The sequence below is a fragment of the Ochotona curzoniae genome, unplaced genomic scaffold (genome assembly GCF_017591425.1).
Source record: "Ochotona curzoniae isolate NIBS_2020 unplaced genomic scaffold, NIBS_Ocur_1.0 contig_883, whole genome shotgun sequence".
Classification (NCBI taxonomy): domain Eukaryota; kingdom Metazoa; phylum Chordata; class Mammalia; order Lagomorpha; family Ochotonidae; genus Ochotona; species Ochotona curzoniae.
Genome location: NW_024466599.1, coordinates 43781883 through 43806951, shown reverse-complemented (window position 1 = coordinate 43806951; position 25069 = coordinate 43781883). Strand labels below are relative to the sequence as shown.

The following is a 25069-nucleotide window of genomic DNA, read 5'->3' as shown; positions in this document are numbered from 1 at the left end:
ACAGTCCACATTACACACATGTGTGGGGAATATTCTTGGGGAAAAATGACTAGTTTTAATGCATTTGTTCATGTTGCTTGCTTATAGATCAGTATAACAGTTGAGGCTTTTTTTTTCCCCCAGAGATAAGACTTGGGATGTTCATGAATATTTGACTGGTCTTTTTGAAGAATTAAAATCTTGGAGAGATGTGTATTGGCGCTTGTGGGGAACAATCAACTGGCTGACTTGTGCAAGATGTTGTCAGGTGAGCTTTTTTCATCAAGATCCTTCCATTCAGACTTTAAGAGCAAGTCTTGGATCTTCAATTTAATGACTATGTTTGGATAATGTCCAACATCTTTTTGAGACACTAACGGCAGGAGCAAAGGTCCCATTTGATGCGGCTTACCTCTGGTTTTATTTGTCTTGATGTGTTTCTTTTTATAATTATCATTGCAGTGATAATCAGTGCTTTGGTGAATTTTTAGAAATGCAATGAAACTTAAGTGATCAAGTCCATTTTTTTAAAGGAAAAGAAGTAAAGAATTTCTATTCCCTTTAGTTTTTTTTTCCAGCCAGTATCACCCACATTTTCCTTTAATTAGTTCTCTCTAACATGCCAGGCTGTAGCGACCATTGATATTTTTCTCATAGTCTTGAAATTTCTAGGATGTTGTATAGTCAACAGTAGTTACCCTTTTGAGATTTGTTTAAAATCTTTTATTTAACAAAATCCATTTAAATTTATCTGCATTGTTGCATGTGTCCGTTTATTATTTTTATTGTTGAATTTGTTGTCCATCTGTTAAGGGGCATTTACAGTGTTTCTTATTTGGGACCATTATAAAGAGAGCTTTGGTGAAAAATTCCATGCAGGTTTTCCTTAGAGCATACATTTAGCTTTCTTTTATTTATTTACTTATTAATTTTTTTATAATCTTACGTAGTTGATTAGGGTACAAAGAGTCAAGGGCTACAGGAAAGTGAGTAAGACCATTGTTTCCACACTATTATCGTTTTTTTTCTCCCTGTATCTAGGGTCAGGGGAGAAACAAAGGGAGAAGCCCCAACCATCCCAAGTCCCTAATATGGGGCATGCTCCAAGAATCCTCTCAAGCAGTTTTGATAGTTTAGCAGTTCTAAATTCCTGCCAATCTCGCCGTTCCAATCATGATGAAATCTCTTCAGAATTCACTGGCTGACATAGTCTTTTCATGATTGGGGTTCTGAGATCAGCAGTTCAGTTGAAGGGATATCCAAAGAAATTTTGTCTGAGGTGATTCCAGACCTGATTCTTGTGTGTGCTTGCCAGTACAGGGTCTGACACAGTCTGTGGCCCCAGTCAGCGTATGTACATGCTGGTCATTATAATTGCTGGGTCAGTTCTGTTTCTAGCCCTATCTTCCATGCGAAGCAATGGTTGTTGCAGTCCAGCCCGATCCTGCCCACTTCATACTTGATCCTCATGCAAATCAGTGGGAGCTGCAGCCTAGTTGGGACGACTTCCCATTACCCCCACCAGGCCTGCCCCCTACCCTGGTTCCCATGCTTGCAGACTTGTTCAGTGTGTCCCACATATCATTTAGCTCTCGTACTTGTCAGTGGGCATTGAAGCCTAGTTCAACCCAACAACCCTACTATCCAGCCCACACACATACTGGCAGGTGCATTTCTGTCTAGCCACCCCGCCCCTGTCCTGGTTTTCATGCTAGGCCACTCCCACTCCCCGATTATGCACTTTCCAGGTGGTTCTGGAGTTTAACTTGACAGATTTAGCCCCCAGTGCCAGCCTCTGCCAGCTGATGCTGTGGCAAAGTCCAACCAACCCTCACCCACTCTAATTTTTGCTTGCACCAGTCAGAACAGTCAGCCCAGCCTGGCTTTTCCCTGATCTAGCTCACATGAGGCCCACAGGTATTTGCCTGCCCTGGTCTGCCCCCATCTCAACTCACACTTCCAATGGGAGTGGTTGTCCAGCAGAGGAGCCCACATTCCCCCTGCTGGCATTGCCTCCTCCCTCCCTGGTTCTCAGGTGTGCTGTTTGGGCGCTGTGGCCACATCTGGTACCGCTCACCTCACCTTGGCATTCCGTAATGTGCACTGGTTTGTGTCACGAACATACCTGGCTCGACCCACACTCTGTTCTGGTGCTCAGATTCGCCATCGGGTGATGTGAATGGGTTCAGTCTGGTCTTCCCCCTACCTGTGCAAAATGTATGCTGGTGGATATCTCTTTCTAGCCTGGTCTGGGTGTCTCCCTTTCATGGTTCTTGCGCTCACCTGTAGAGAATGGGTCCCAACAGAGGAGTTTCCTAAGCTCCTCCATCAGAACCTCTCCCATTGCCAGATCTTGCTCATACTGGTGAGTCCATGGGCCATCCCTCCTTGCTAGCCTTCAGTCTATTCCGGTTCTTATTGTTGGATGTTTCAGCCCAGCTAAGGCTTGTCCATACCTAGACACTGCTCCCACATGGCTCAGTAGGGGCAGAGACCTAGCCTAATCTGTCCTACATCTACCCAGGTTCTCCAGAGCACCAGATGGTGCTGGCGTCTAGCCCAGCTAGGTGTACCCAGCCACAGTTCACACTTGTGCCAAGGGAGATTGCAGCCATATCCAGACCAGGTATACTCTCACAGCTCCCCAACCAAGCCTATTCCCACCCTGTATTACACACGTGCCAGTGGTGTAAGAGCCTAGTTTGGCATGACCTGTGCTGCATCCTGATGTCTGTTTTTCCTTGTGAGATAAGGTTTGCTTGGCCCTGCCTGGGCCGCCCTCTTCCAGTTGCAGCTTGACCCACCCCACATCCTATTTTTGGATGCACATTCAGGTGCTGCTGCCTTTACCTGCCCAGACTGCTGTTGGTTACTTAACCGTAAGTGATGGCAGGTTCCTCAGCCCATCACCTCATTTTCTCGCTCAGCCCATCACCACCCCAGCCCTTGAGCTAACCAGTGGGACCTGTATTTCCACAGGGTTGGGCTCACACTTAGAGAATCTACCCCCGGAACTGGTTCTCTTGCGTGCTGGTTGGTTTCTTGACCCTGTCAAGTGTGACCCATCCCCTGTTCCACCATTCAGTCAGGTACTGGTACCTAGCCTGGCCACACATGCCCCAATCCATAGCTTTCATGTGAACTGGTATGTGGCAGTCAGTGATACTCTACGCTAACAGTCCATCTCTGGATTCCCATGTGGCATGATGAATCAGTCTAGCCCAAATAGATCTTATGGACTCTCTGCTCCAAACCACCAGGTCTCAGTCCCCACATTGGCCCGAAAATTTCATTACCCTGTTACTGGGAATCACCCAGAATTCATCTCTCACCTACACTAAAACTGGCCTTATTCATGGGTGTCGCTAGGCAGCAATTACATATCCTACAAACCCCAGAGCTCACTGCCGGGTGACCAGCAGGAAGAGTCTTGCGCCTAAGAGGCATACTGGGCCCAAAGACAAGGACTTGGTCACTGCCTTCCTGTCTGTCTCTCCTCCTCTCTGTATATCTGACTTTCCAATAAAAATAATAAATAAACCTTTTTTTTAAAAAAAAAAAAGGTAAATGTGTATCAAGATCAGATTCATTAATCTGATTTTTTTAGTAAAATAATTTTTTGTTTTGCTTTAAATGTAATTATATGACATAAAATTTATGTATTATAAATTTTTTTTAGTAAATTTACAGAGGTACACAATAATTACCACCATTCAATTTTAGTACATTTCCATTAAACCAAAAAGATTCTTCTTTTTAATTAAAAAAAAAGTTTTATTGGAAAGGGATATTTATAGAAAGAAGAGATAGAAAGATATTCTGTCTGTTCTGTCACTCTCCAAGTGGCCACAATGGCTGGAGCTGAGCTGATATAAAACCGGGAGCCAGAGCTTCTTCGAGGTCTCACCCACAGGAGCAGGTCCCATCTTCTACTGCTTTCCCAGGCCACAAACAGGGAGCTGGATGGAAAGTGGAGTAGTCAGGACACAAAGCAGCATCCATATGGAATCCTGGCAACATGCAAAGGGAGGTTTAAGCCAATGAGCCATTGTGCTGGGCCCAAAAAAGATTCTTTGTACTTACTTGCTTCTACCTCATGTTCACCCCTCAATACGCAACAACACTAATCTATTTTGAGTCTCGATAGATTGGACATTTTCTGTACATTTCAAATAAATGATACACATAATGGTCTTCAATAAATACTTCCACGATTTCATTCTGTGGATAACAATGGATTTTGTATGTTTGATTTCTCTAGCCTTTTCTCTGTATTGAGTTTTCACATTGTCAGTACCACTCAGAAGCAGTGGTTTACCCTACCACCGTGAGTTCACTGAGCACCGTGGGCACTGGAATTTACCCCTGTTGTAACCAGAAGGTTCTTCGGTTCGACCCTACTCCCCTTACGAAGGTGAGATTTGCATGACCCAATTCCAGTCCTGGCTGTTGTGGGCTTTTGGGGAGTGAACAAAGGATGGAATATCTCTGTCTCTTTGCACCTTAAATACAATTTTTCTCAGTGAGGAAGAGATCAGGATTTATTATAAAGCTGTGGCAACTGGGACAAGATGAAACTGGTAAAAAGTACGGCAGACAGACCAACAAAAGGGCAAACTACTCAATAGAGTGACTTAGCTACTTGACCATAACCAGTGTGCCTTCAGAGCAATGGGCGAAGTGCTGACTTTCCGTTAAGAGGTAGAAGGACACTGAGGGAAAAGTAGAATAGTACTGTATACCAAAACCATTCACAATGAATCCTATATATGAAAGGAAAATTAATAAAGCTATTAAAGAAATGCCATACAATAAGAGTTTGATAAATTAAACCTCATCAACCATGTTAAATAAATTAAAATTGAGAAGACAAGCTTATAGTTGGGGTAGAACATTAGCAATAACTATTTCCATACTATCCGTATGTGTTTTTCAGAAGTACTGCAAACCAGTAAGAAAAAAAGACAACAGAAACTGTACAAATTAAAGTGTAAAAAGGACAGCCTCATTTGTATCTGGGGAGATATAAATTAAAGCCACAATGAGGGGCAGGTGTTGTGACACATCAGGTTAAGCCACTGTGTGAGTCACATTGACCCCATGGCAGAATGCCTGGTTCAAACCTCAGCTCTTCCACTTACTCAACTTCCTGTTAATGTGCAACTTCAGAAGCAGCAGATGTTGTCTCACATACTTGAGTCCCTGCCACCCACATGATTCTGGGCTTCAGCCTGACCCAGCCTTGGCTGTTGTGGGCATTTGGGAACTAAACCAACAGATGAGAAATACCTCTCTTGCTCTCTGCCTTTTGAAAAATAAAATACATAAATCAAAAAAAAAAAGATAAAGAAAATACATCACAACCGTAGTAGAAGCCAGTGTATACTCACTAGTGTGTCCAAAATGAAAATCTAACCAAATGTTAGCAAAGATGCAGAATAATTGAATTTCTCATATAAAAGAATGTCCATGGCATTATTATTTGTAATAACCCAATTCTGGTAGTAACCCATCTACCCACTCTAGAAGAGATATACAAATAGTATATATTCATACTATGGAATACTATAAATTCTATAAATTAAAGCAGTGTTAATGTTATATGCAGTGGCATGGATGAACCATTTAATATTAAACAAAACAGTTGAGGCAAAACTAAATTAATAGTGTTTGAGGGTGCATCATAAAAGGGTAAATGCAAGGAAAGGACTGCCGTAAAGTTAAGAATGAGAATATTTAGTAGGAGGGAAGCAGTTATGATGGGAAAGTGGCTAATGGATGCTTTTGGAGTGTCACAATATTCTGTTTCTTAACGAGGATGTGAGTTATGAATATTTGGGTATTTGTTAAGTTGTATATTTATCTTTCAGTTTTTTCCATTTGAGCTGCATACAGAAAAAAAATTGCAAAGTAATTGTGATAGACCAAGTAAAGACTAAAGGCTATATAGTAATCTTGAAAAATGTTTCTAGGGCAAGTGTTTGGCACAGTGACCGAGATGCTACTCAGAGTGCCTGGGTTTGAGGCCCAGCTCCACTTCTAACCCAGCTCACTGCAGATATGCACCTTGGGAGGCAGCCGGTAATGGCTCAGGTTTTGCATCCCTGCCACCATCATAGATCTGAACTGGGTGCTGAATCTCAGCTCCATCTGGCGCATTCCCAGCTGTTGAGGGCATTGGGGAAATCAGCATGGAGAGATCACTCTGTCTATGTGTCTGTGCCTTTCAAACAAACAAGTGTTTAAAAATGAAATAAAGGAGTGTTTCAGTAACAAGCCTACCGCTCTAATTCAGTGTCTCTTACATGGCAGGGCTGTAAAGTGAGGGACCACATAGTTCGTCGTGATCAAGGTGAAAGTGGGGACTTGCTGCCCTGTCCAACTGCTAAAATACTGGATGATCTACACAAGCATAAAGATGTCATTGTTGTACCTTTTCCTAAAGATACAGCTGGGTGAGGAGAAATAAAAACAGCAGTAACCAACACTATTACAGCTTTATCCAGTGGTTCCCCCTTCAGAATCCTTAACCTCTTGTGCTTCCCAAAATCAATATCAGTCCTTAGATGGCTTGCACTATCTCAGAAAACCTTACTGAAATTGCATGTTGGATGATGTTAAGAACAACAGGATATGGCTAATCCATCAATCTGAGAACTAGAGGACCTCGAAAAGAGCCGTTTTCAAGCAGTATCACTCATAGCACCTTGCAAGTGTAATGTTTCCAGTGCAATGGTGCTCCCATATGTGGAATGACTTTTACTTGAGGAATTAGTAGATGAGTTAAGAAATGCAAATATGGGAATGAACATATAATCTGGTGATTAAAATGCACACCTCACATATCAAAGAATCTTCGTTTAATTTCTGACTCTGGTTCCTGACTCTAGCTAGAATCCTGCTGACACAGTCCCTGGAAGGCAATGATAATGGCTCCCAGCACTCAGGTTTCCTGCTGTGCACATGAAAGACCTGGATTGAGTTCCTGGCTTCCATCTGGTCCTTTTCTAACCATTGCAGGCATCTGGGAAGTGAACAAGCAGATGGGAGCTTGCTCTGCATGTGTGTGTAGTGAGAGAGTGGATCCCTCTCACTCACTGTTCTCTTTCTCTCTCAACTAAATTTTTTAAAAATTTAATATGAATGTTGAAGTAAAAAATTGTTAGGCACAGAAACTGTGTTCTAAAGAGTGATTTATAAAACATAAGAAATTTAAAATTTAACATTTTAAGAAATTTAAAATTTCTGTGTAAAACTGTCTTTATTTCCAGTGATCCCGCACTTGGCCCCTGTGATGAAAAAGGTCTAGAGTGTGATGGTCTACTGGAGCCCAGTACACCGTGGGGCCCCAAAACTGGGGAGCTCAATGCTGTGAGTAACTTGTTACATTTATTCTGTGTTTATGGGAAAAGTTGATGACATTTCAGAAGCCTAACTTGTTTAAATTGAACTATCTAATCATAGCAAAGTCTTAACTCTAATAGGGTTGCTGTCATGGGTCAGCAATAAGGCACAGGGTTGAGCTGCCACGTGCATATACTATCCCACATGGGTGTTGATTCAAGTCCCAGTTGCTGAACTTCCAATCCAGCTCCCCGTGAATGGCCCGCAAAAGGCAACAGAAGATGGCCCAAGTACTTGGACCCCTACACCCACATGGGAGATCTGGATGAAGCTCGTGGCTTCCACCTGGCCCATCACTGGCCACTGTGATCATCTGAATGAACCAGGGGATGAAAGATTCTCTCACTCTCTGCCTGTCCGTCTCTGTAACTATGTCTTTCAAATAAATACTCTATAGAAAAAGAGAGCTGGAAGTGTTTAACAGCAGCAACAAAATAGGACTAGTATGGTAATAGAGCATATTCCTCGCTCTCAGAAAATTAATAACTGATAGATTTAACTTTTGCAAAATAAAATAGCAGTTTTAGATGTTTTGTTATGATTAAATAATGTCTTAAACATTGATGACATAGTACATCGATATTTTGTCTCCTCCACAAACTGTGAACATTTTTTCTTACATTTCTATTGTAATCCAAAATATGTTTAAATTTTTTAAAAGGTCCAAAATAAAATTTTTAAGATGTATTTATTTATTTTGAAAGAGTGAAAGATAGAGGAAGAGACAGAGTCTTCCATCTGCTGGTTCACTCCCAAGATAGCTATATGGCAGCGTAGCGCTGGGCCAAAGCCAAAGCCAAAGCCAGGAACTTCATTCATGTCTCTGACATGGCTGCACAGTCCCAAACACTTAGGCCATCTTTCCCTGATTTTCCCCTCCTTTAGTGGAGAGCTGGATTATTTGTGGAAAAGCTAGGATACCAACTGGCACCCATATAGGATGCTATGTTGCAGATGACATATTTTGCCTACCATGCCATAATGCCAGCCCCTTCAAATACATATTTTTAAGGTGACCCAAAAGCTTTTATTCCTTTGATGTCTTTTGGTTACCTGTTAATACAAATATCTGTTTACTTCAAAACTTTCTGCCTTTGTGTTGATAGAGGTAGGATTTAACTGAGAAAAGTGAAATATTCCATATAAACTGCTTTATAAATTTCAGAGAGCTGTGTAAATATTCAGAGCAAATAGGTTTCTTGAATACCCATGTATGATCTGGTTCCTCAATTTATAATTAAAAAAAAAAACCTTAAAAACAGTCAGAATAGTTACAGGAGCAGACATTTGGAATAGCCATTAAGACACCTCTTGGGTTGTTCACAAAGCCTAGCAGAATGCCTGGTTTCAAGTACTGGTTCCTCTTGCTGAATCCGGCTTTCTGCTCATGTGGACCCTGGGAGGCAACGAGTGATAGTTCAAGTGGTTGGGTTCCAGCAGCCCACGTGGGAAAACCTGGATTGAGTTGCCAACTCCTGGCTATAGCCTGGTCCAGCTGCAGTTTTTGTGGACATTTTAGGGGAGTGAACCCAGCAAATGGGAAAATGGAATTTGTCTGTGTTTCTTTATGTCTGTCTGTCTCTCAAATTGTATCGTCTCTACATGCAGTTTACTTGTCATTTGGAAAGTGTTGATTTTTTTCTTCTAACTTCCACATCCGCCCTTAGGAAGGGACACTAAAGACTATAAATACGTCCATGTTAGCCAGAGTTTTAAATCATATCACAACCTGAGAAAGAACTATTCTTGTAACTATTTTCAGCTCTTATGCAGTATCCATATGAAAATAAGGAGCTGCATTCTGAGTGGGTGTTGATCTGTTGATCTGTTCCTGTGTCTTACAGTTCTTGTCACTGAAAAACTGGGCGTTGCAACTGGTAAGTGAGCAGTTATATTAAACTGCCATGGAACTCTTTCTTTTTAAAGTTTAGTTGCATTGAATCATATCAATTTCTTGTTTTGCAAAGTTTAGTTAAATGCACATCTTCCTTTTGACCTCCAATTTTGAACTTAGCGAAATGCCATTTGACTGTTTAAGACAGAGACTGACTCCATTATCTGCTACTTAAACCACAGGTTTCAAAATCACTTTTAAATCACATGTGAAACAACGAACAAAGAAGAAAATCTAAATTCTAACTATTTAGCTCTGTCTGCCAGTACAATGCCCTCTGCCATCAGTATTCAAAAGAATGGAATCGCAGTGTGTAAAACAGATGACAGACAGAAGGGACTGATGCAGGCAACTGCTGTAAATAGGATTAAGTAATTGGGGGCCACATTCACTCAGAGAATGCACACATGTGTTTGTGACTCTAATACTGGCGGTCATTGTATAGATTATAGTAAATTAAAAATCTCAGTATCAAGGCACATGCATTCAGTTGAGTGATAGAGATACAAGTCAACATGAGTGCTTATTACGTACTTACCGCTATCCTAAGTTCTGTGAAGGCAGTACGTACAAGTGTTTGATGTATCGTGATCCTGTCCTGGGTAGACATCCTTAGGGTCATTTCCCAGATGTTGTGCCACATACCCAGTGCTCATTTTAGCAACTCTTGTTTGACTCATTCATCCCAGCTAAACATATATAATGTACTGAAAAGAATTCACAAGAAATGTCATTCACATTTATAATCAGTGTATTTGTTGTGACTTTTTTTAAATTTAGAAACAACAGTCATTATTTTCAGAAGAGGAAGAATATACTACTGGATCTGAGGTCACTGAAGATGAAGTTGGCGATGAAGAAGAAATAACCAAGAAACAAAGTATTGACTTTAAAATCAATTTTTTTTGGTGAGCGGGTTGCCTTCTGAAGCCTGTGATAGGGGGCTGGCTTTACGGAAGATGGGGTATAACATAGAAACAAGGAAAGAGACTTTGTCAGGATTCTCTACCCTGATACCAACATGAACTGTATAATTATAAAGGAAGTGCAGTATGCTGAGAAACAGGCCTTCAAATGTGTACTTCAGGTATAATGTATTTCTCAAAATGGGTGGCTCACGTGGGATGAAATGTCAGCTGAACTGCGCTTGAGGTGATCTAGAGTACACTCAAACCGTTAAGTAGCAGTCATGGAAATACAATTCTTAAAATACTAAAATAATGATTCTACAACTCTGAAATTCTGTAATGATTTTTCATCTTGTAAGCTCCAAAAATGGTACAAAAACTGTTGGCAGTAACTCAGAATTTCATAGGCATTTGAAAACATTAAGAAAAGATTGCAAAGATGGTAAACTGCTTAATATTCCTCAAGGTAGCAATTTTGTCTTTTCCACTCGATAGAATTAAAAGACATATTTCTATATTATCTAAAATTATCTTCTGTAAATTTTTTTGATGTGATGATTTCTCTGATTTAAAAAAATCAATTTTTTATTCATTTTTTCCATTCTAGTTAGTCAAGAAGAGAGTGCTTTTACGTTGTGTTTTTTTTTGATAATTTATATGATAATTTACATGTAATAAAATTCACCCATTTCTAAGTATACATGCCACTGAATTTTGACATACATTGTATAAGCATCACCAAAATCAAGATCTATACTATCATTCTGTAAAGTTCCTCCAGGCCCCTTTACAGTTCATTGCCTTCCTCACTTCTGCCCTGAGGCACTACTAATCTATGTTCCATCACTGTAGTTTACCTTCTCTGGGATTTCAGTCCAGTGACATTATAGCCAGTCTTTTATCTCTGGGTTTTTTTTTTTTTTCCTTGTTATAGTATTGTTGAAATTCATCCATCTCATAGCATGTGTTTCTTCCTTTTCATTGCAGAGTATTTACTATTCTTTGTGTGGATGTACCATAATTTATTTGTCCACTCACAATTTAAGGAACGCTTCATTGGGTTATTTCCACTTGTTTGCTGTCATAAATATGCTTATGAAACTTGCATACAAGTCTGTATGGACACATGTTTTCATTTTTCTTTTTTTTTAAGATTTATTTATTATCATTTTTTTAAGATTTATTTTATTTTTATTGGAAAGGCGGATATACAGAGAGGAGAGACAGAGAGGAAGATCTTCCGTCCGATGATTCACTCCCCAAGTGAGCACAACGGCCAATGCTATGCCGGTCCAAAGCCAGGAGCCTCTTCCGGGTCTCCCACGCGGGTGCAGGGTCCCAAAGCTTTGGGCCGTCCTTGACTGCTTTCCCGGGCCACAGGCAGGGAGCTGGATGGGAAGTGGAGCTGGCTGGGATTAGAACCGGCGCCCATATGGGATCCTGGGCGTGCAAGGCGAGGACCTTAACCACTGCGCCATTGCGCCGGGCCCTAGATTATTTTTCTTGATAGATACCTAGGAATAGAATTTCTGGATCATGTGATAAGTATATGTTTGATTTTATAAGAAACTACCAGACTCCTTTGTGATGTGATGACCAGAACTGTATGAAAGTTCTAGTTGTGTGCTTGCATCACGACTTGCATTTTTAGTCCTTTTAGTTTTAGCCAGTTTGTTTAAATCTTTTCCCTTTTATTTTTAATTGGGTCATTGCCTGTTCATACATAAGATTTTTTAATGTATGCTGTAAGATACAAGTCCTGTGGGCAGTGTTGTGGCGTAGCAGATGGGGCTGCCACCTACCACTGGCATCTTATCTGGGAGCCAGTTCAAATACCTTGAGTCCTGGCAGTTCCACTTTCAATCTTGCTAATGCACCTGAGGAAGCAGTCGAAGATGACCAAGTGCTTGAACTAATTGCAAACCATGTGAGAGACCTTCAGGAAGTGCTTGGCTCCTGGCTCCTGGCTTCTGGCTTTGGTCTGGCCTGCCCAGCTCAAGTCATTGCAGAGATTTGGAGAATGAACCAGCAGATGGGAGATCTCTCTCACTCTTTCTGCCTCACCCCCTCTGTAACTTTGCCTTTCAAAATAAATAATTTAAAAAAAAAACACAAGTACTGTGTCAGTATCTTGCAGATATTTTTTCCCCTAATCTGTGACTTGCCTTAGATTTTTTAAAGGATTTATTTATTTGTTTATTTTTTGATTTATTTAAATGGCAGAGTAAGAGAGAGAGAGAGATATCTCCCATCCACTGGTTCACACCCTAAATGAATGTAGTCACCTAGTCTGGGCCAGGCTAAAGCCAGAAGCCAGGAACTTGGTCCTGATCTCTCGTGTGGGTAACGGGGACCGAAGCATTTTGGGCCCTCTTTCTCTGCCTTCCCAGGCACCTTGGCAGGAAGCTCAGTTCAAAGTGAAATAGGCAGGATTCAAACTAGCACTGTAATACAAGGAAGGCAGCAGGCCACCAGGCCGGGCCCATAATACCATTTTCAAATGCCCAACCAGTTATGTCCTTTAACAATTTTATAACACTCCAGGATGTCCCAATTGAATAAAGAGATGTGTTAGAATCTCCAGGCATGCCAGCAGACAAATGCAATTATCTAATTATTTTGTTTTATTCATTTTAGTATCTTCAAGGCTTCCATTTTTTAAACATATGCTAGGGTTTCCTATTTATGGTAATTTTACAAAGTTTCCCCTTTAAATGAAAAAATTGTGAAGGTGATTGCAAATAATTGATATTTAAGACATAGCTAATCAGGGTATTAGTCTTATTGTCTTGCGTTATTTTTAAAGAAATGCTTCTTTCTCTTCCTTTCTCCCCTTTTTCCTTAAACTGTCTAAATTGTCATCCAGAAGTGTCAAAATATTGGCTCCAAGAGTACCTTAATTCATCATATAATTCCTCCCAGTCTACCTCTTTCCAAGATTTTATCTCCTGCCTAAGCAAAAGCCATTAAAAAATGTTTAGGTGATTTTTTTTTCTGTGCTTCTTTTGTTAAATTTTATTTTTCTAGGCTATTATTTTTATATAACAATTTTAGAATTAGAAGGCAATTTTACTTTTAACTTCAGAGAAATAAATATGTAGTTTCACCCAACACTTATTTTTCATTTTATTGCCCTTATTTCTGCCCCTCTGCCTCTGCAAGGTTTTCATCAAATACAAAGAAGAACAACTAAAATGACCCTTTTTAAATAATTTCAGTTTGACTTCTCCATATATTTAGTTTTTACCTTGAGCCAATTAGTTGGTTTAGGAAAATAATATTGTATTTGTTGTTTAGAGGAAGCAAGTGAAGTGCAGCAGTTATGTGGGACCCATATTCATAATATTGACCTTCCATTATCAGGGAAAAAGGAGAAACCAAAGAAGTTCACTAAACAACCAAAAAAGCAAATGTCTTCTCCCTGTACTCAAAAGAAGGAAAAGGCATTGGAGAAGGTAACTTGAAATTGTACACTATTTTTCTGAAATTCATAAGAACTACGCAAGCAAGTGTAGTCAGGTAAAATCTGAAAAAAAAAAAGAATGGTTAATGCTAAATACCTTGCTGAAAAGCTGGCTGTGTAAAAATTAAATTTTTGTAGACTAGGATTAAAGATTCCTAAGATACACTGGCAGGTAAGAAAAGGAAGTTGAAAAATAATGTGTGTAGTGGCAAAGTATGCTACCATTGTATAATATAATAGAGGAGTATTTTATTGAATATGTATGGGAAGCTATTTAAGAAATTAATAAAATTGACTGGTTCTCAGAAGATAAATGAAAGTGTATAGGACAGTGGTGAGATGCTTTATGTTATACTTACTATCTGAATCTTTTGAATTTTTAATTCAAAAAAGTTGATTTTTAGTTTTGTAACCTTTAAAAATAATTCTTCTTTCCCTGTGATCTTGAGAAAGAGAAAAAGTCAGGTGAGTGTAAGAGAACAGTAGCCACCACAGTTGGCTAAAAGAGAAGCCATGGATTCCAAAAACTTGTGAAAGGATAGTGCCGAGACAAGACTCCCACAGTTGGACCTGACAGGTTGTACATTCACTTTGGGTCAGTTATCACAGCACATGAGTGGGATATTCTGGAAGAATATGATCTTATGGCTTCCCAATCAGTAGAGTTTAAATACTAGATTCATACCTCCTTCAAGAATTTTCTTCTCTGGACCCTTTTATTATGGATATAACGGTGTCCCGTGTGATCATTGCAAAGTTTTCATGAAGTAACACTTGTAAAAACTTTTGGTACTGTGTCTTGTACTCAAGAAATATGAATGCTGTTGTTAGCTGTCAGTAAATGTAATTGGACCTTATTGTCATCTGCTTTCTTCTAGTCGTCTTCTCGAGATGTGTCCCCTTTTGTGTAAGTATTTCTCTTGAAGCCATTTGGATGTCTGTCTACTCTTAATGCAGCAACAATGCTGATACTTGTTCAATTTTTTCCCATAGTGTGAGTATGCAGAAAAATAAGTGGGATGCTTCAAGGTCCTTAAGATTCAACCAGGATGCACAAAGAGAAGATGGTGAGTTTAACTAGTTGGAGTCTAAATGATAATAAAATTTCACTTTATGAAATACAAAAAGCCTTCAAAAGTTCATTAAAAATTCATATTATGAGGCCCGGCATGGTAGTCTAGTGGCTGAAGTCCTCTCCTTGCATGCTCCTGGATGCCATATGGGCACCGGCTCATAACCTGGCTGCTCCACTTCCCTTCTAGCTCCCTGGTTGTGGGATGGCCCAAAGCCTTGGGACCCTTTGCCCATATGGGAGACCTGAAAGAAGCTCCAGACTCCCAGCTTCAAAGGAAACAGCTCAGGCCATTGCAGCCATTTGGAGACTAAAGCAAAAAAAAAAAAAAAAAAGACTTGAGCTGGCACTCATATGGATTCCAGCATTGCCACCACAATGACAGCCCATAAATTAATGTTTTAGTTCCATTTTCTCAGTTTTTGCAACATCTTCCTATGCTGAATAATTTTGAAGGTTGCAGCTGAGATAGGCTCAGAATTTGTTTTTTATTTTACTTTGTCTTAGGCACCAGCCAGAGTTTCATTATTAGTTCCCATAGGTAATGTATTGGTTCATACATTTGTAGTTTTTGAAGTCTGAGACTTCACATTAAGATGACCAAATATGTTTTACACTGCTTTACAGTAATTAAAAATGATTACAGTTAACCACAACTGAGTCATTTTGATACTGTCTTAAATTATTTACAGATGGAAGTATATAAATGTGTCTGTAAATAATACCAGGATATGTTCCTAAGTCCTTGATTGAGTGCCATCAGTCTTGCTAATTTCACTGTTTTTTTCCTTCAGATCAGCGACGGATGTCTGAAATTACAGGACACTTAATAAAAATGAGATTGGGTGATCTTGACAAAGTCAAGTCAAAAGAAGCAAAAGAAGTAAGAACTCTTTACTGGACTTGTATAAGCTACATGCCTTCCTGCTATTATTTTCAACATGAAGAATATACGGATGATTTAATCAAAATTTAAGAAGAGTTATTTATTCATTTTCATATTCTGTTCCAGTTAACCAGCTCATTCCACCATCTCTTATTATCTATGTTTTTGTGTCCTCTATAACACACCAAATAGTATATCATAGTGGACAGTGTGAGATCATGCAAAATTAGCTTGTGCTTTGTTGACTGAATGAATGCTGGCTATCCAGAAGGGGTCTTTCTGAAAGCCCTGATTCTTTTCTAATCTGTATGTGGTACTTGTATGTCTTCTCTAGTACAAAATGCTAGCTTGCTGAAAATAGCTAGAAATACCTAAATTCTAACTAGAGTTACGTATAAATCATAACATATTATCATCTGTGTTGGTATTAAGTGTATGTCGTAAGTTTGGCCTCATTCTGTTATGTAAGAAATTGTCATAGTTTCTCAGCCTCTTGGCTAAGACCAAGTGTAGAAACTGTCAAGGCTGTTGTTATTATGGTGCAGTGGTTAAAGCTGCTGGTTGTGACATCAGTATCCCAAGTGGACACCAGTTTGTGCCCCAGCTGTGCTTCTGATCCAGCACCTTATGTTCCTGGGAAAACAAGGAAAGATGGCCCAGGTACTTGGGACTCGTACCCACATGTGAGACCCCGATAAAAGGTTAAAAAGAAATGATGATATCTATAATACTTTTTTCTTTAAATACATAGTTTTATTCTTAAAGATCTATAATACTTTTAAAAGAAAACAGGAGAAAAATATTTGGGAACTTGATTTAGGTAAATATTCCTTACCTATAACACTGAAAGTATGATCTATTAAAGAAATGGGCAGACTGGAGGTCATCAAAATTCTTAAACTGTTTTTGAGAAGCACTACTAAGAGAATGAAGAAATGAGCCACACATGGGGAGAAGAAAAACATAAAATCATATCCAAGAATAAATTTATATAATATGTAAAGACCTTTTCAAATCTATATAATACAGTAAAAGTACATTTGAGAAAGAGTGACCCAGGTACCATAAGAGATTTAGATGACAAATAAGCACACAAAATTAGCAAAATGTAAATGAAACTTTAATGAGATGCCAGAATATACCAACTAGAATGTCTCACATTTAAAAAATAAAATTCCTGTATGAGTGTTGTGCAGCAAGTTAAGTCACTGCTTGGGGTGCCCTCAGTGTGCCAGTTCCAGTCCCACTGCTGTCTCACCCAACTTCCTGCTAATGTTCAGGAAGCTGGATCCCTGAGAAGGCAGTAGATAATGATCCAAGTGAATGGATCCCTGTCATGTGAGAGACCTGGATAGAGTACCTGGCTCCTGGCCTTCACTGGCTGAGCCTTAGCTGTTGGGGATATTTGGAATGTAAACCAGCAGGCAGGGAGTATCTTTCTCCCTTCCTTTTTACCTCTCTTCCTTCCTATCCCACTATGTCTCCCTCCGTCTCTCTTTCTCCCTCTCTCTGCTTTTCAAGTGAAAGGGGCTGGTATAGTGGTAGGTTGAAACTACTCTTAAAATACCAGTGTCCTGTAAGAGCACCAGTTTGAGTGGTGCTCCATCTCCCTGCTAATATGCGTGGGAAAGCAGCAGGTGATGGACCCAGTGCTTCGGCCTTGCCACTTATCTGCATGGGAGACCTGGGTGCGTTTCCAGGCTCCTGACTTCCACTTAGCACAGCCCCAGCTGCTACCGCCATCTGGGGAGTGAACCAGCAGATAGAAGATCTTTCTCTATCTCTTCTTTCTGTAATTCTGACATTCAAATAGACAATAAATCTTAAAGCACGTACATGGGGTCTGGCTTTGTGGCATAGTGGGTAAAGTTGCTGCATGCAATATAGGCGTCTCTCATATTGGCACCAATTACAGTCTCGACTGCTCCGCTTCTGGTCCAGCTCCCTGTTAATGTGTCTAGGAAAGCAGTAGTACATGGCCTGAGCACTTGCACCCCTGCACTCACATGAGATGAAGCTCCTGGTTCCATCCTGGCCCAGCCCAAGCTGTTATATCTTTTTAGGGAATGAACCATCAGATTGAAGATCTCTCTCTCCCCCTCTCTTTCTCTGTAACTCCACCTTTCAAATAAGTAAAATAAATTGTAATACACATATAATAAATTAACTTATTTAAAAATCAAAGTACCAAGTGCTGGGGGAATGTGGAGTAACTGGAATTCACACACATACACACACACACACACACACACACACACACATATCCAGTATCAAGTTGGAATGCAAAAAAAAGAATAGTTGCTTTAGAAAAACAGTTTGACAGTTTACTTTTAGTATTTAACTATGTATATATTTGAGAGACAGACTGATGAACTGAGCTCCCATTAACTGGCTTTCTCCCTAAATGCACACAATGACTGGGGCTGGAACCAGGATCTAAAAATGAAAGCCAGGTCCCCAGTGTGGGTTGCAGGGACCCAATTCCTTGAGCCAGCCATCACTACTGCCTCTCAGGGTCTGCACCAACAGGAAGCTGAAGTCAGGAGCTGAGCCCAGGCTTTCCCGTAGGGGACACGGGTGTCCTAACCACTGTGCAAAATACCTTCTTTGGCAGTTTCTTTATGCATTTGCTGTACAAGTCAGGTCTCACATATTTCTTAGTGACTTTATTCATAATGACCCAAAATTGGAAATACCTCAGATGATAGCCTTTAAATATAGATAAACTACACATGTAAAAAAGAACAAATTGGAGATACACAGTGAATCTCATACACATTAGTCTAAATGAAAGAAAATCAGGTTCTAATGCAATGGTTTAATCGGCTAATCCTATTCCTTGCAGCACTGGCATCCCATACCAGTGCCAGTTTGTGTCCTAGCTGTTCTACTTTCAGTCCAGCTTCCTGATTGTGCTCTGAAAAGCAGAGTAAAACAGCTCAAAATCCCTGGTATCCTACGCCAAGGTTGGAGACCCTGAAGAAAAAGCACTGGGCTCCTGGCTTCGGATCAGCTCAGCTCCAGCCATTGGCAGCAATTTGGAGAGTGAACCAACAGATGGAAGATCCTCTCTCTGTCTCTCTTTCTGTCTGTAGATCTGCCTTTCAAATAAAAAATGAAGAAATCTTTAAAAACAATCAAAAGACTGTGTACTATATAATTGCACTTGTGTAAATGCTCTAAGAACTGCAGAATTGTAGGGTCTAGAAATAGAGCACTGGTTACATGGAATTGATAGCAGTAGAAGGATTTGCTTAAAGGAGCACAAGGGGATTTTCTTTTGATGATAGAACTGTTGTTTGTCTTCATTGTGGCAGTGTTTACACAACTGTGCATCTATCAAAACCCAAAACTTTACAGTAAAATAGTCACTTTTACTAATTGTAAAATTATGCTTCAAAAAGCTTAAGTCTGAAATATCCCAATAGAATTACTTCTAAATTTAAAAATAGATAGTATTATACAGATTTATTTATCTGTTATTTCAAAGAGTTGTAGAGAAAGGAGAGACAGAGATCTTCTGCCTGCTGGTTCATTCCCCAAATGGACTTAGGCCATCTTCTGCTGCAGAAAGCTGAGTTATAAGTGGAGCAACCAGTGCTAAACCAGTGCACATATGGAATGCCAGTGCCTCAGATGGTGCCTTAATGTGGTACACCACAGTACTGGCCCCAAAATATGTAATTTTAATAGTGCAGTGCTTATATTAATTCTTTGAAGGTAATTTAATTTTGCTTATTTTACAGTTTGCAGGAGGCATTTATTCCAGGCTCGAAGCACAGATCAAGGCCTCAGTTCCTGTCAGTGCCCGCCAAAGCAGCTCAGAGAAAAACACAAGGTAAAGCACCATAAACTAATTCAAGTTACACTGGCTTAGAAGCCACCTTGTTTTGTGTTTGTTTTTGGGTTTTTTGGGGAGGATGGGTGGGGAGCATGTTTAGGGTAGTCATATAAACACTAAAAGCACATAATTTGATTTTGTTTTAATGATATATTTATTTGAAAGGCAGAATTAGAGAAGGGGTGGGGTAAAGAGAGATAAAAGAGATCTTCCATCCACCTGTTGCCTCCCAAAATAATATGTGAGCCAGGCTCAAACCAGGAACCAAGAACCCCATCCAGGTCTCCCATGTAAGTGGCAAGGGCCGAAGCACTAGGGCGTCTTTCACCACTTTCCTAGGCACAGTGGCTGGGAGCTGCATCAAAAGCAGAGCAGCCTGATTGTGAGCCAGAGCTCACGTAGGATGCAAGCATCTATTAACCTGTGGCAGCTTAACTCACTGCACCACAACAGTGGGATCCCTGAGTTTAGTTTTAGTTTTAGTAATACATTTATCACACAGAATTGGGGGGACTGTTCCAGTGGGGATTATTAGGGACCACTCTGACTGGGCTGCAGGGCCCACTGCAGTACATGATGGCCGAGTGTGTGTTGGTGAGGGCTGGTCAGAGCAGGGCCTGATTTGTTGAGGATGAAGGGCAAAACAAATTGATGGACTACCCCCGTGAAACTTGACAGCAAATTTCTGGGCCAATGGAGACTCAGAGGCGAACTAGTTCAGCCAATAGACATTGGAAAGATTTCCTCATCCTTGAAGCGGCCATATCAGCAGCATCTCAGAACTACCAAAAACACATGAACAGAACCCTCAGAAAATGCTCCACAGTGGGGACCCTGGGATGACATCAGTTGGCAGTTCCCCAGTCCCAGGGTGATGCAGTGGTTGGGAGGCTGGGCGTGGTTTCTTCTCATATCATCCTTTCCCCAGATACAGGAAGAAACAGAAGAAAATGTGTAAACAAGAATCTCACTATCCCCTGATCCTCGACCCTTCCCACCCTGATCAAATATGTAAACATCATCACAAAATTTTTTAATGCCTTTATCACAACCTAATTTTAACTTACAAGTTAAGATTTTAATAAGTTTGAAGAACAAAGTTTAATGAAAGCATAAGGTGTAAGCATTTTTTGCTGCTTATTGAGCAGCCTTCTTTCTGAGTCAGCTGCTGATGAAACGTAAGCTATAGTGGCAGGCATTTCACCCAGCAGCTAAGACGCCCACAGCACTGTACCTGAGTTCAAATATTGGCCCCAACTCCTCAATCCAACTTTCTTTTAATGCAGACCCTGAGTGGTGAGATGTTGGCACATGGACAACCTGAACTGCAGTCCCTGCTCTCCTGGCTTCCATCCTAGCCGGGTACAGCCACAGTGGGCATGTAGGAAGTGAACCAGGAGATGGGAACTGCATGTCTGCCTCTCCCGCTGTCCTGTCTCTGCCTCTTATTCCTTCAAATAAATAACTATTTTTTGAAACAGGCTTTAATGCCACTATAATTAGCAGGTTTTTATATTTGTGGAATATAAAGTATTGCTTTATATAAATCGCTGAAATATTTTCCTTTATGACTTTTCTTAATAAAATTGAACTTGTGAATCTGTCATTTTTTTGAGATTAACAATTTTTGAGACTTGAACATTATTATTAACAGATCCTAATGCCTTATCAGTAATTCAGAAATCCAGACAGTTCAGAAATCCAAAAGTAGGTTTTTTCCCATTAGTTTTTGGCAATGAAAAGCTGAATTAAGTTGCTGTGATGTGTTCTATAATGTTTGTTTATCCCACTTAATGTAAATGTTTCTTGTGTCACTAAAGAAACATTGTATTTCATTATGGAAAACTGTTCCAAATGTGTCAGATTATGTATGTATTATAATATTCTCTCAAAAAAATTTGGATTCCAAAGTAAGAAATCTTATTCCAAAGGTTTCAGAAAATGGGCATTGAAGTATAATTTTTATTAAACTTTGATAATGTCAAGTAAATGCAATCTAAAGCCATGACAACTTCCTGTTGTTTTAGAAGCAGTTCTGACCTTCTTTTCTGTTTATAAAAATCTAGGTCTAAAAGTCGTTTTGGCCCAGGACGTCCAGCATAAAACACCATAAGATGACAAAAGGCATACTCCGAGACATCCGAAACTACTCCCTTGAATATCTTCAGAATGATGTCTTCTAAATGTTTAAGTTATTTATTATTAATTCTTACAAGTCACACAAATTATGCTAAGAGAAATAGTTAAGTTTTATGAAAATCCAGTTGTATATGTGCTACTTCTTAAGTCTGAGTTTCTTTCAATATGATTCTAGCCTGTATAGGAGACAACTGCGTATAAATTTGTTCAAGTCTCCCACTATTTGTTACACTTTATTTATTTCAAAGAGAAGAACCTAAACTGGGTGTTTGTAAAACCTTTAAAAAAGAAAGGACATGGCTGGTAGCTTTCCTGTGTATGTGCACTGACTGTAGTGTGTCTTCAGGGCTGTAAATTCTAGAACTGTGAGAACTGCACTTTGTAGGACGAAATATCCAGTGATGTGAATTTTCAGTTTGCATGAGTATCAAGAAGTTGCAGATCTTAAAACTTCATTAAAGTTTCAAGGGTTAAGTATTTCAGGACTGTGTTGGGCAGAGGGGCTAATGCTATAATATTAAGCAGTTTTTTCTTCTGTTTTTTAATGTTTATCAATCATCTGTGAAGCTGGATTATTATCTTTTCTGTAAAGCTACTGCTGTTCTGAATTTGTTAAAATAACTATTGATACTTGTAGTTAAGTCATTTCAGTTGTATGAGACACTCAGGGCTTTTAAAACAAACTTTGTTTCTATAGCCATTTGAAAAGCTCCTTAAAACAGCTGTGATTGCCAGATACTGAAGAGATGTATAAAAAGAAAATCCCCAAAATACAGTAATTGGGTGAAAAACTACATGTATTCAAGAAAAAATCAAAATTAATATAGATCATGTTTTAATTTTTCTGACCAGGCAGACTGCTCAGGGAAAACTTTTTTCCAAATCGTAAGCTTATAAATTACGTGTTTGGAAATTACCTGTATGGATCTCTGAAAAACTTCAAGATGCACTGTTTCTGTTTTTTAGTTTTTATTTGCCTTATAATTGAAATTTCTTAAAATTATCCAGAGAACATGCTTTGACGATGTGTGACAATTTCTACTGAAATATTGAAATGTTACACTCATTGTACATATTCAGAAATTATTATTTTTGGTAAGTATTTTAGTTGACAAATTAAGCTAGATGTTATACATATGGCTTCGCCAAGGTTTTTGAACTTTTGTTTGGGAATTTTGTTCCAGGTTATATTTGCTTTCATTGTTTGATATTTTGGAAATAGAGTATACTGTTTTTATTTTTTTGAAATGTTTTGTAATGCATTATGTACAAGTCCTGTAAATCTCAGAGTGTTCTTTGTAGCTTACTGATGCTCTGGTAAAGGATTTGCGTTTCTGTATGGAAGCAGTGCTGCGATGGTCACAACTAGAAGAGGAATGTATGCTCTTGTGGTTGATAACTCATGATGAAATGCAAATTATCTCTCCCCTGAGGGGCCCATACCACTGAATTGATTTTTACAGGTCAGAATTGAGCAAACTTTGGTTCATTTCAGTATATACTTTTTATATTTGTTACTGTCTGTCTGCAAGATGCTGCACAGGTTCTACGCATTTTCCTCAGACTATTTACAGTATTCATTTTGCCAAATACCTTGAGGTTTTTATCTTTACATTCACTCTGAATTCACATTTTTTTTCATTGAAATAAACATTACAGGAATTGTTGGGGGAGTCCTACGTCAGAATCATTCCCTCTTCTCAGAAGATGTCTGTTTTGGCTCTAGATTTTGCAAATTTTTACAGAAAAGTGGCTGCTTTCCACAATGAAACTTTCATGATTGTTTTGAATTAGACTGTTCTGGTAAAAATTGAGCAGAACTTTTCGGGATAAAATGCAGCTGAATAAAGGCACCTCGGAACTGGGCTGATGCACCTGACAGCTTGTTCTTTCCCTTCCCCGGAATGCTCAGTTGGATGGTATATGATGTTGAGTGCTGTGGGAGGTGAGGCCAGAGCTCTGACACGCTCATCTGCTAAAGACACATTTTAACATAAACCCCAGTCCCCAAATGCTTTCTCCCAATGCTTTGGGTTAATTCTTTTGTCATCCTTCATCAGGTCACTGAGCCGCTACTTGCACTGTCAGCTGAGGAATACAAGGTTAATGTCATTCCCACCATTATAGGATGGATTGCTGGAGGGATTAAGTGAATTGGTTTTACCTTAAAATTCTGGAATGAGAATTTGATATCCCTCTTCCTGTAACTTGAGTGGCTGCAACTAGCATGTGTGTGTGTGTGTTGACAACGATTCTTTGCTTGCCAAATCTTACATGTATGTGCCCTGAACTTCTCAACCTTCTTCTTGGCTGTCTGGGCACTTCCTTATAAAATCCTTTTAGCAAAGAACAAAAACTCCACCCCAACTTTGATACTTGGTCAGATTCCTATTCTACCGACTCCCAGATGCTGATCACTCCAGGCCTGTCCTCAACAGGCATCCCGTTAGATCAACTTAGCCAGAATCCTCTACTCCTAATGTTTACTCTTAGTAATTTTCCATACACTATCACCCACCATGACTAAATTCCCTCCTATCTGTGTGTATTCAGACCTGACCCCAAACTTTCTCCCACAGCAAGAGTCCTGTCTTGCACAAAGTGGTCCTACAAAATACAGTGATCCTGCATAGTTATCCTTGCCATGCTGTAACAAGTGTTGACTAACCTTCTTCAACTCTGTGTGTGTCTGTGTGTTTAGTTAGATAGGAGGACCTGATATTTTGGTGGTTGCTATGCATCATTTGGGACATTTTAGAAATCACACTAAATGTCTTGCCTTATCTAGACAGAGTTAAGTGGCATCTGCAGAAAGCAAAATAGAAAAATACTACTTGTTGGTAAGTGTTATTGGCCTATGCCGTTTTACACAGGCTTAGTGAAGGACAGTGGATTTGGCATGATCTTTTGCAGCTATCCTCCCAGGATATGTCTTTCTTTGAGAAACTGTAAGTAGTAGCTTGGGTCTTATTATTTGTCTATTACAAAGCTAGCTGTTATCAGACCAGAGATGGTCATGGTTCAGGTGGTTGCTATTTGTTGAATATTTAGTTTATGCTGAGGATGGTGCTATTTTAGTATGTGCGTTATCTCTTATAGCCTCATTGTAAACCCCTCAAACCTGATATTTTATTTTTTCTTAACTTTATTTTTACTTCATTTGAAAAGCAGTTCAGAGAGACAGAGCTCTCCTATCTGGTGGTTCACTCCCCAAATGCTTCACCAGTTAGGTCAGAGCCAGACTGACATCAGAAACTGGGATTCAGTCAGAGTCTCTCACTTGGGTGGCAGGGACCCAAGCACCCAAGTCATCACTCCCCAGGTGGCCCCAATAGCCAGAGCTGAGCCGATCCAAAGCCAGGAGACAGGAGCTTCTTCTGGATCTCCCACACAGGTGCGTGGTGTCAAGGCTTTGGGCCCTTCTCAACCATTTTCTCAGGCCACAAGCAGGAAGCTAGATGGAAAGCAGGGCTGCCAAGAACC

The 25069-nt window shown here is 39.7% G+C and overlaps 1 protein-coding gene across 2 annotated transcripts in view; it reads left to right on the top strand.

Moving 5' to 3' along the window:
- The window catches only part of SANBR (SANT and BTB domain regulator of CSR), a 55170-nt gene extending 33497 nt beyond the window's left edge, over positions 1 to 21673 (top strand). For both annotated transcript variants that reach the window (XM_040994046.1, XM_040994048.1), the window contains 12 exons: positions 124 to 247; positions 4241 to 4393; positions 6292 to 6434; positions 7251 to 7350; positions 9228 to 9260; positions 10058 to 10157; positions 13549 to 13640; positions 14527 to 14555; positions 14642 to 14715; positions 15515 to 15603; positions 19353 to 19444; positions 21514 to 21673. In XM_040994046.1, coding sequence (XP_040849980.1) covers positions 124 to 247; positions 4241 to 4393; positions 6292 to 6434; positions 7251 to 7350; positions 9228 to 9260; positions 10058 to 10157; positions 13549 to 13640; positions 14527 to 14555; positions 14642 to 14715; positions 15515 to 15603; positions 19353 to 19444; positions 21514 to 21550 — 1066 coding nt within the window. In that variant the 3' untranslated portion in view covers positions 21551 to 21673. The remainder of the gene's footprint in view (positions 1 to 123; positions 248 to 4240; positions 4394 to 6291; positions 6435 to 7250; positions 7351 to 9227; positions 9261 to 10057; positions 10158 to 13548; positions 13641 to 14526; positions 14556 to 14641; positions 14716 to 15514; positions 15604 to 19352; positions 19445 to 21513) is intronic.
- Positions 21674 to 25069: the final 3396 nt, after the last annotated feature.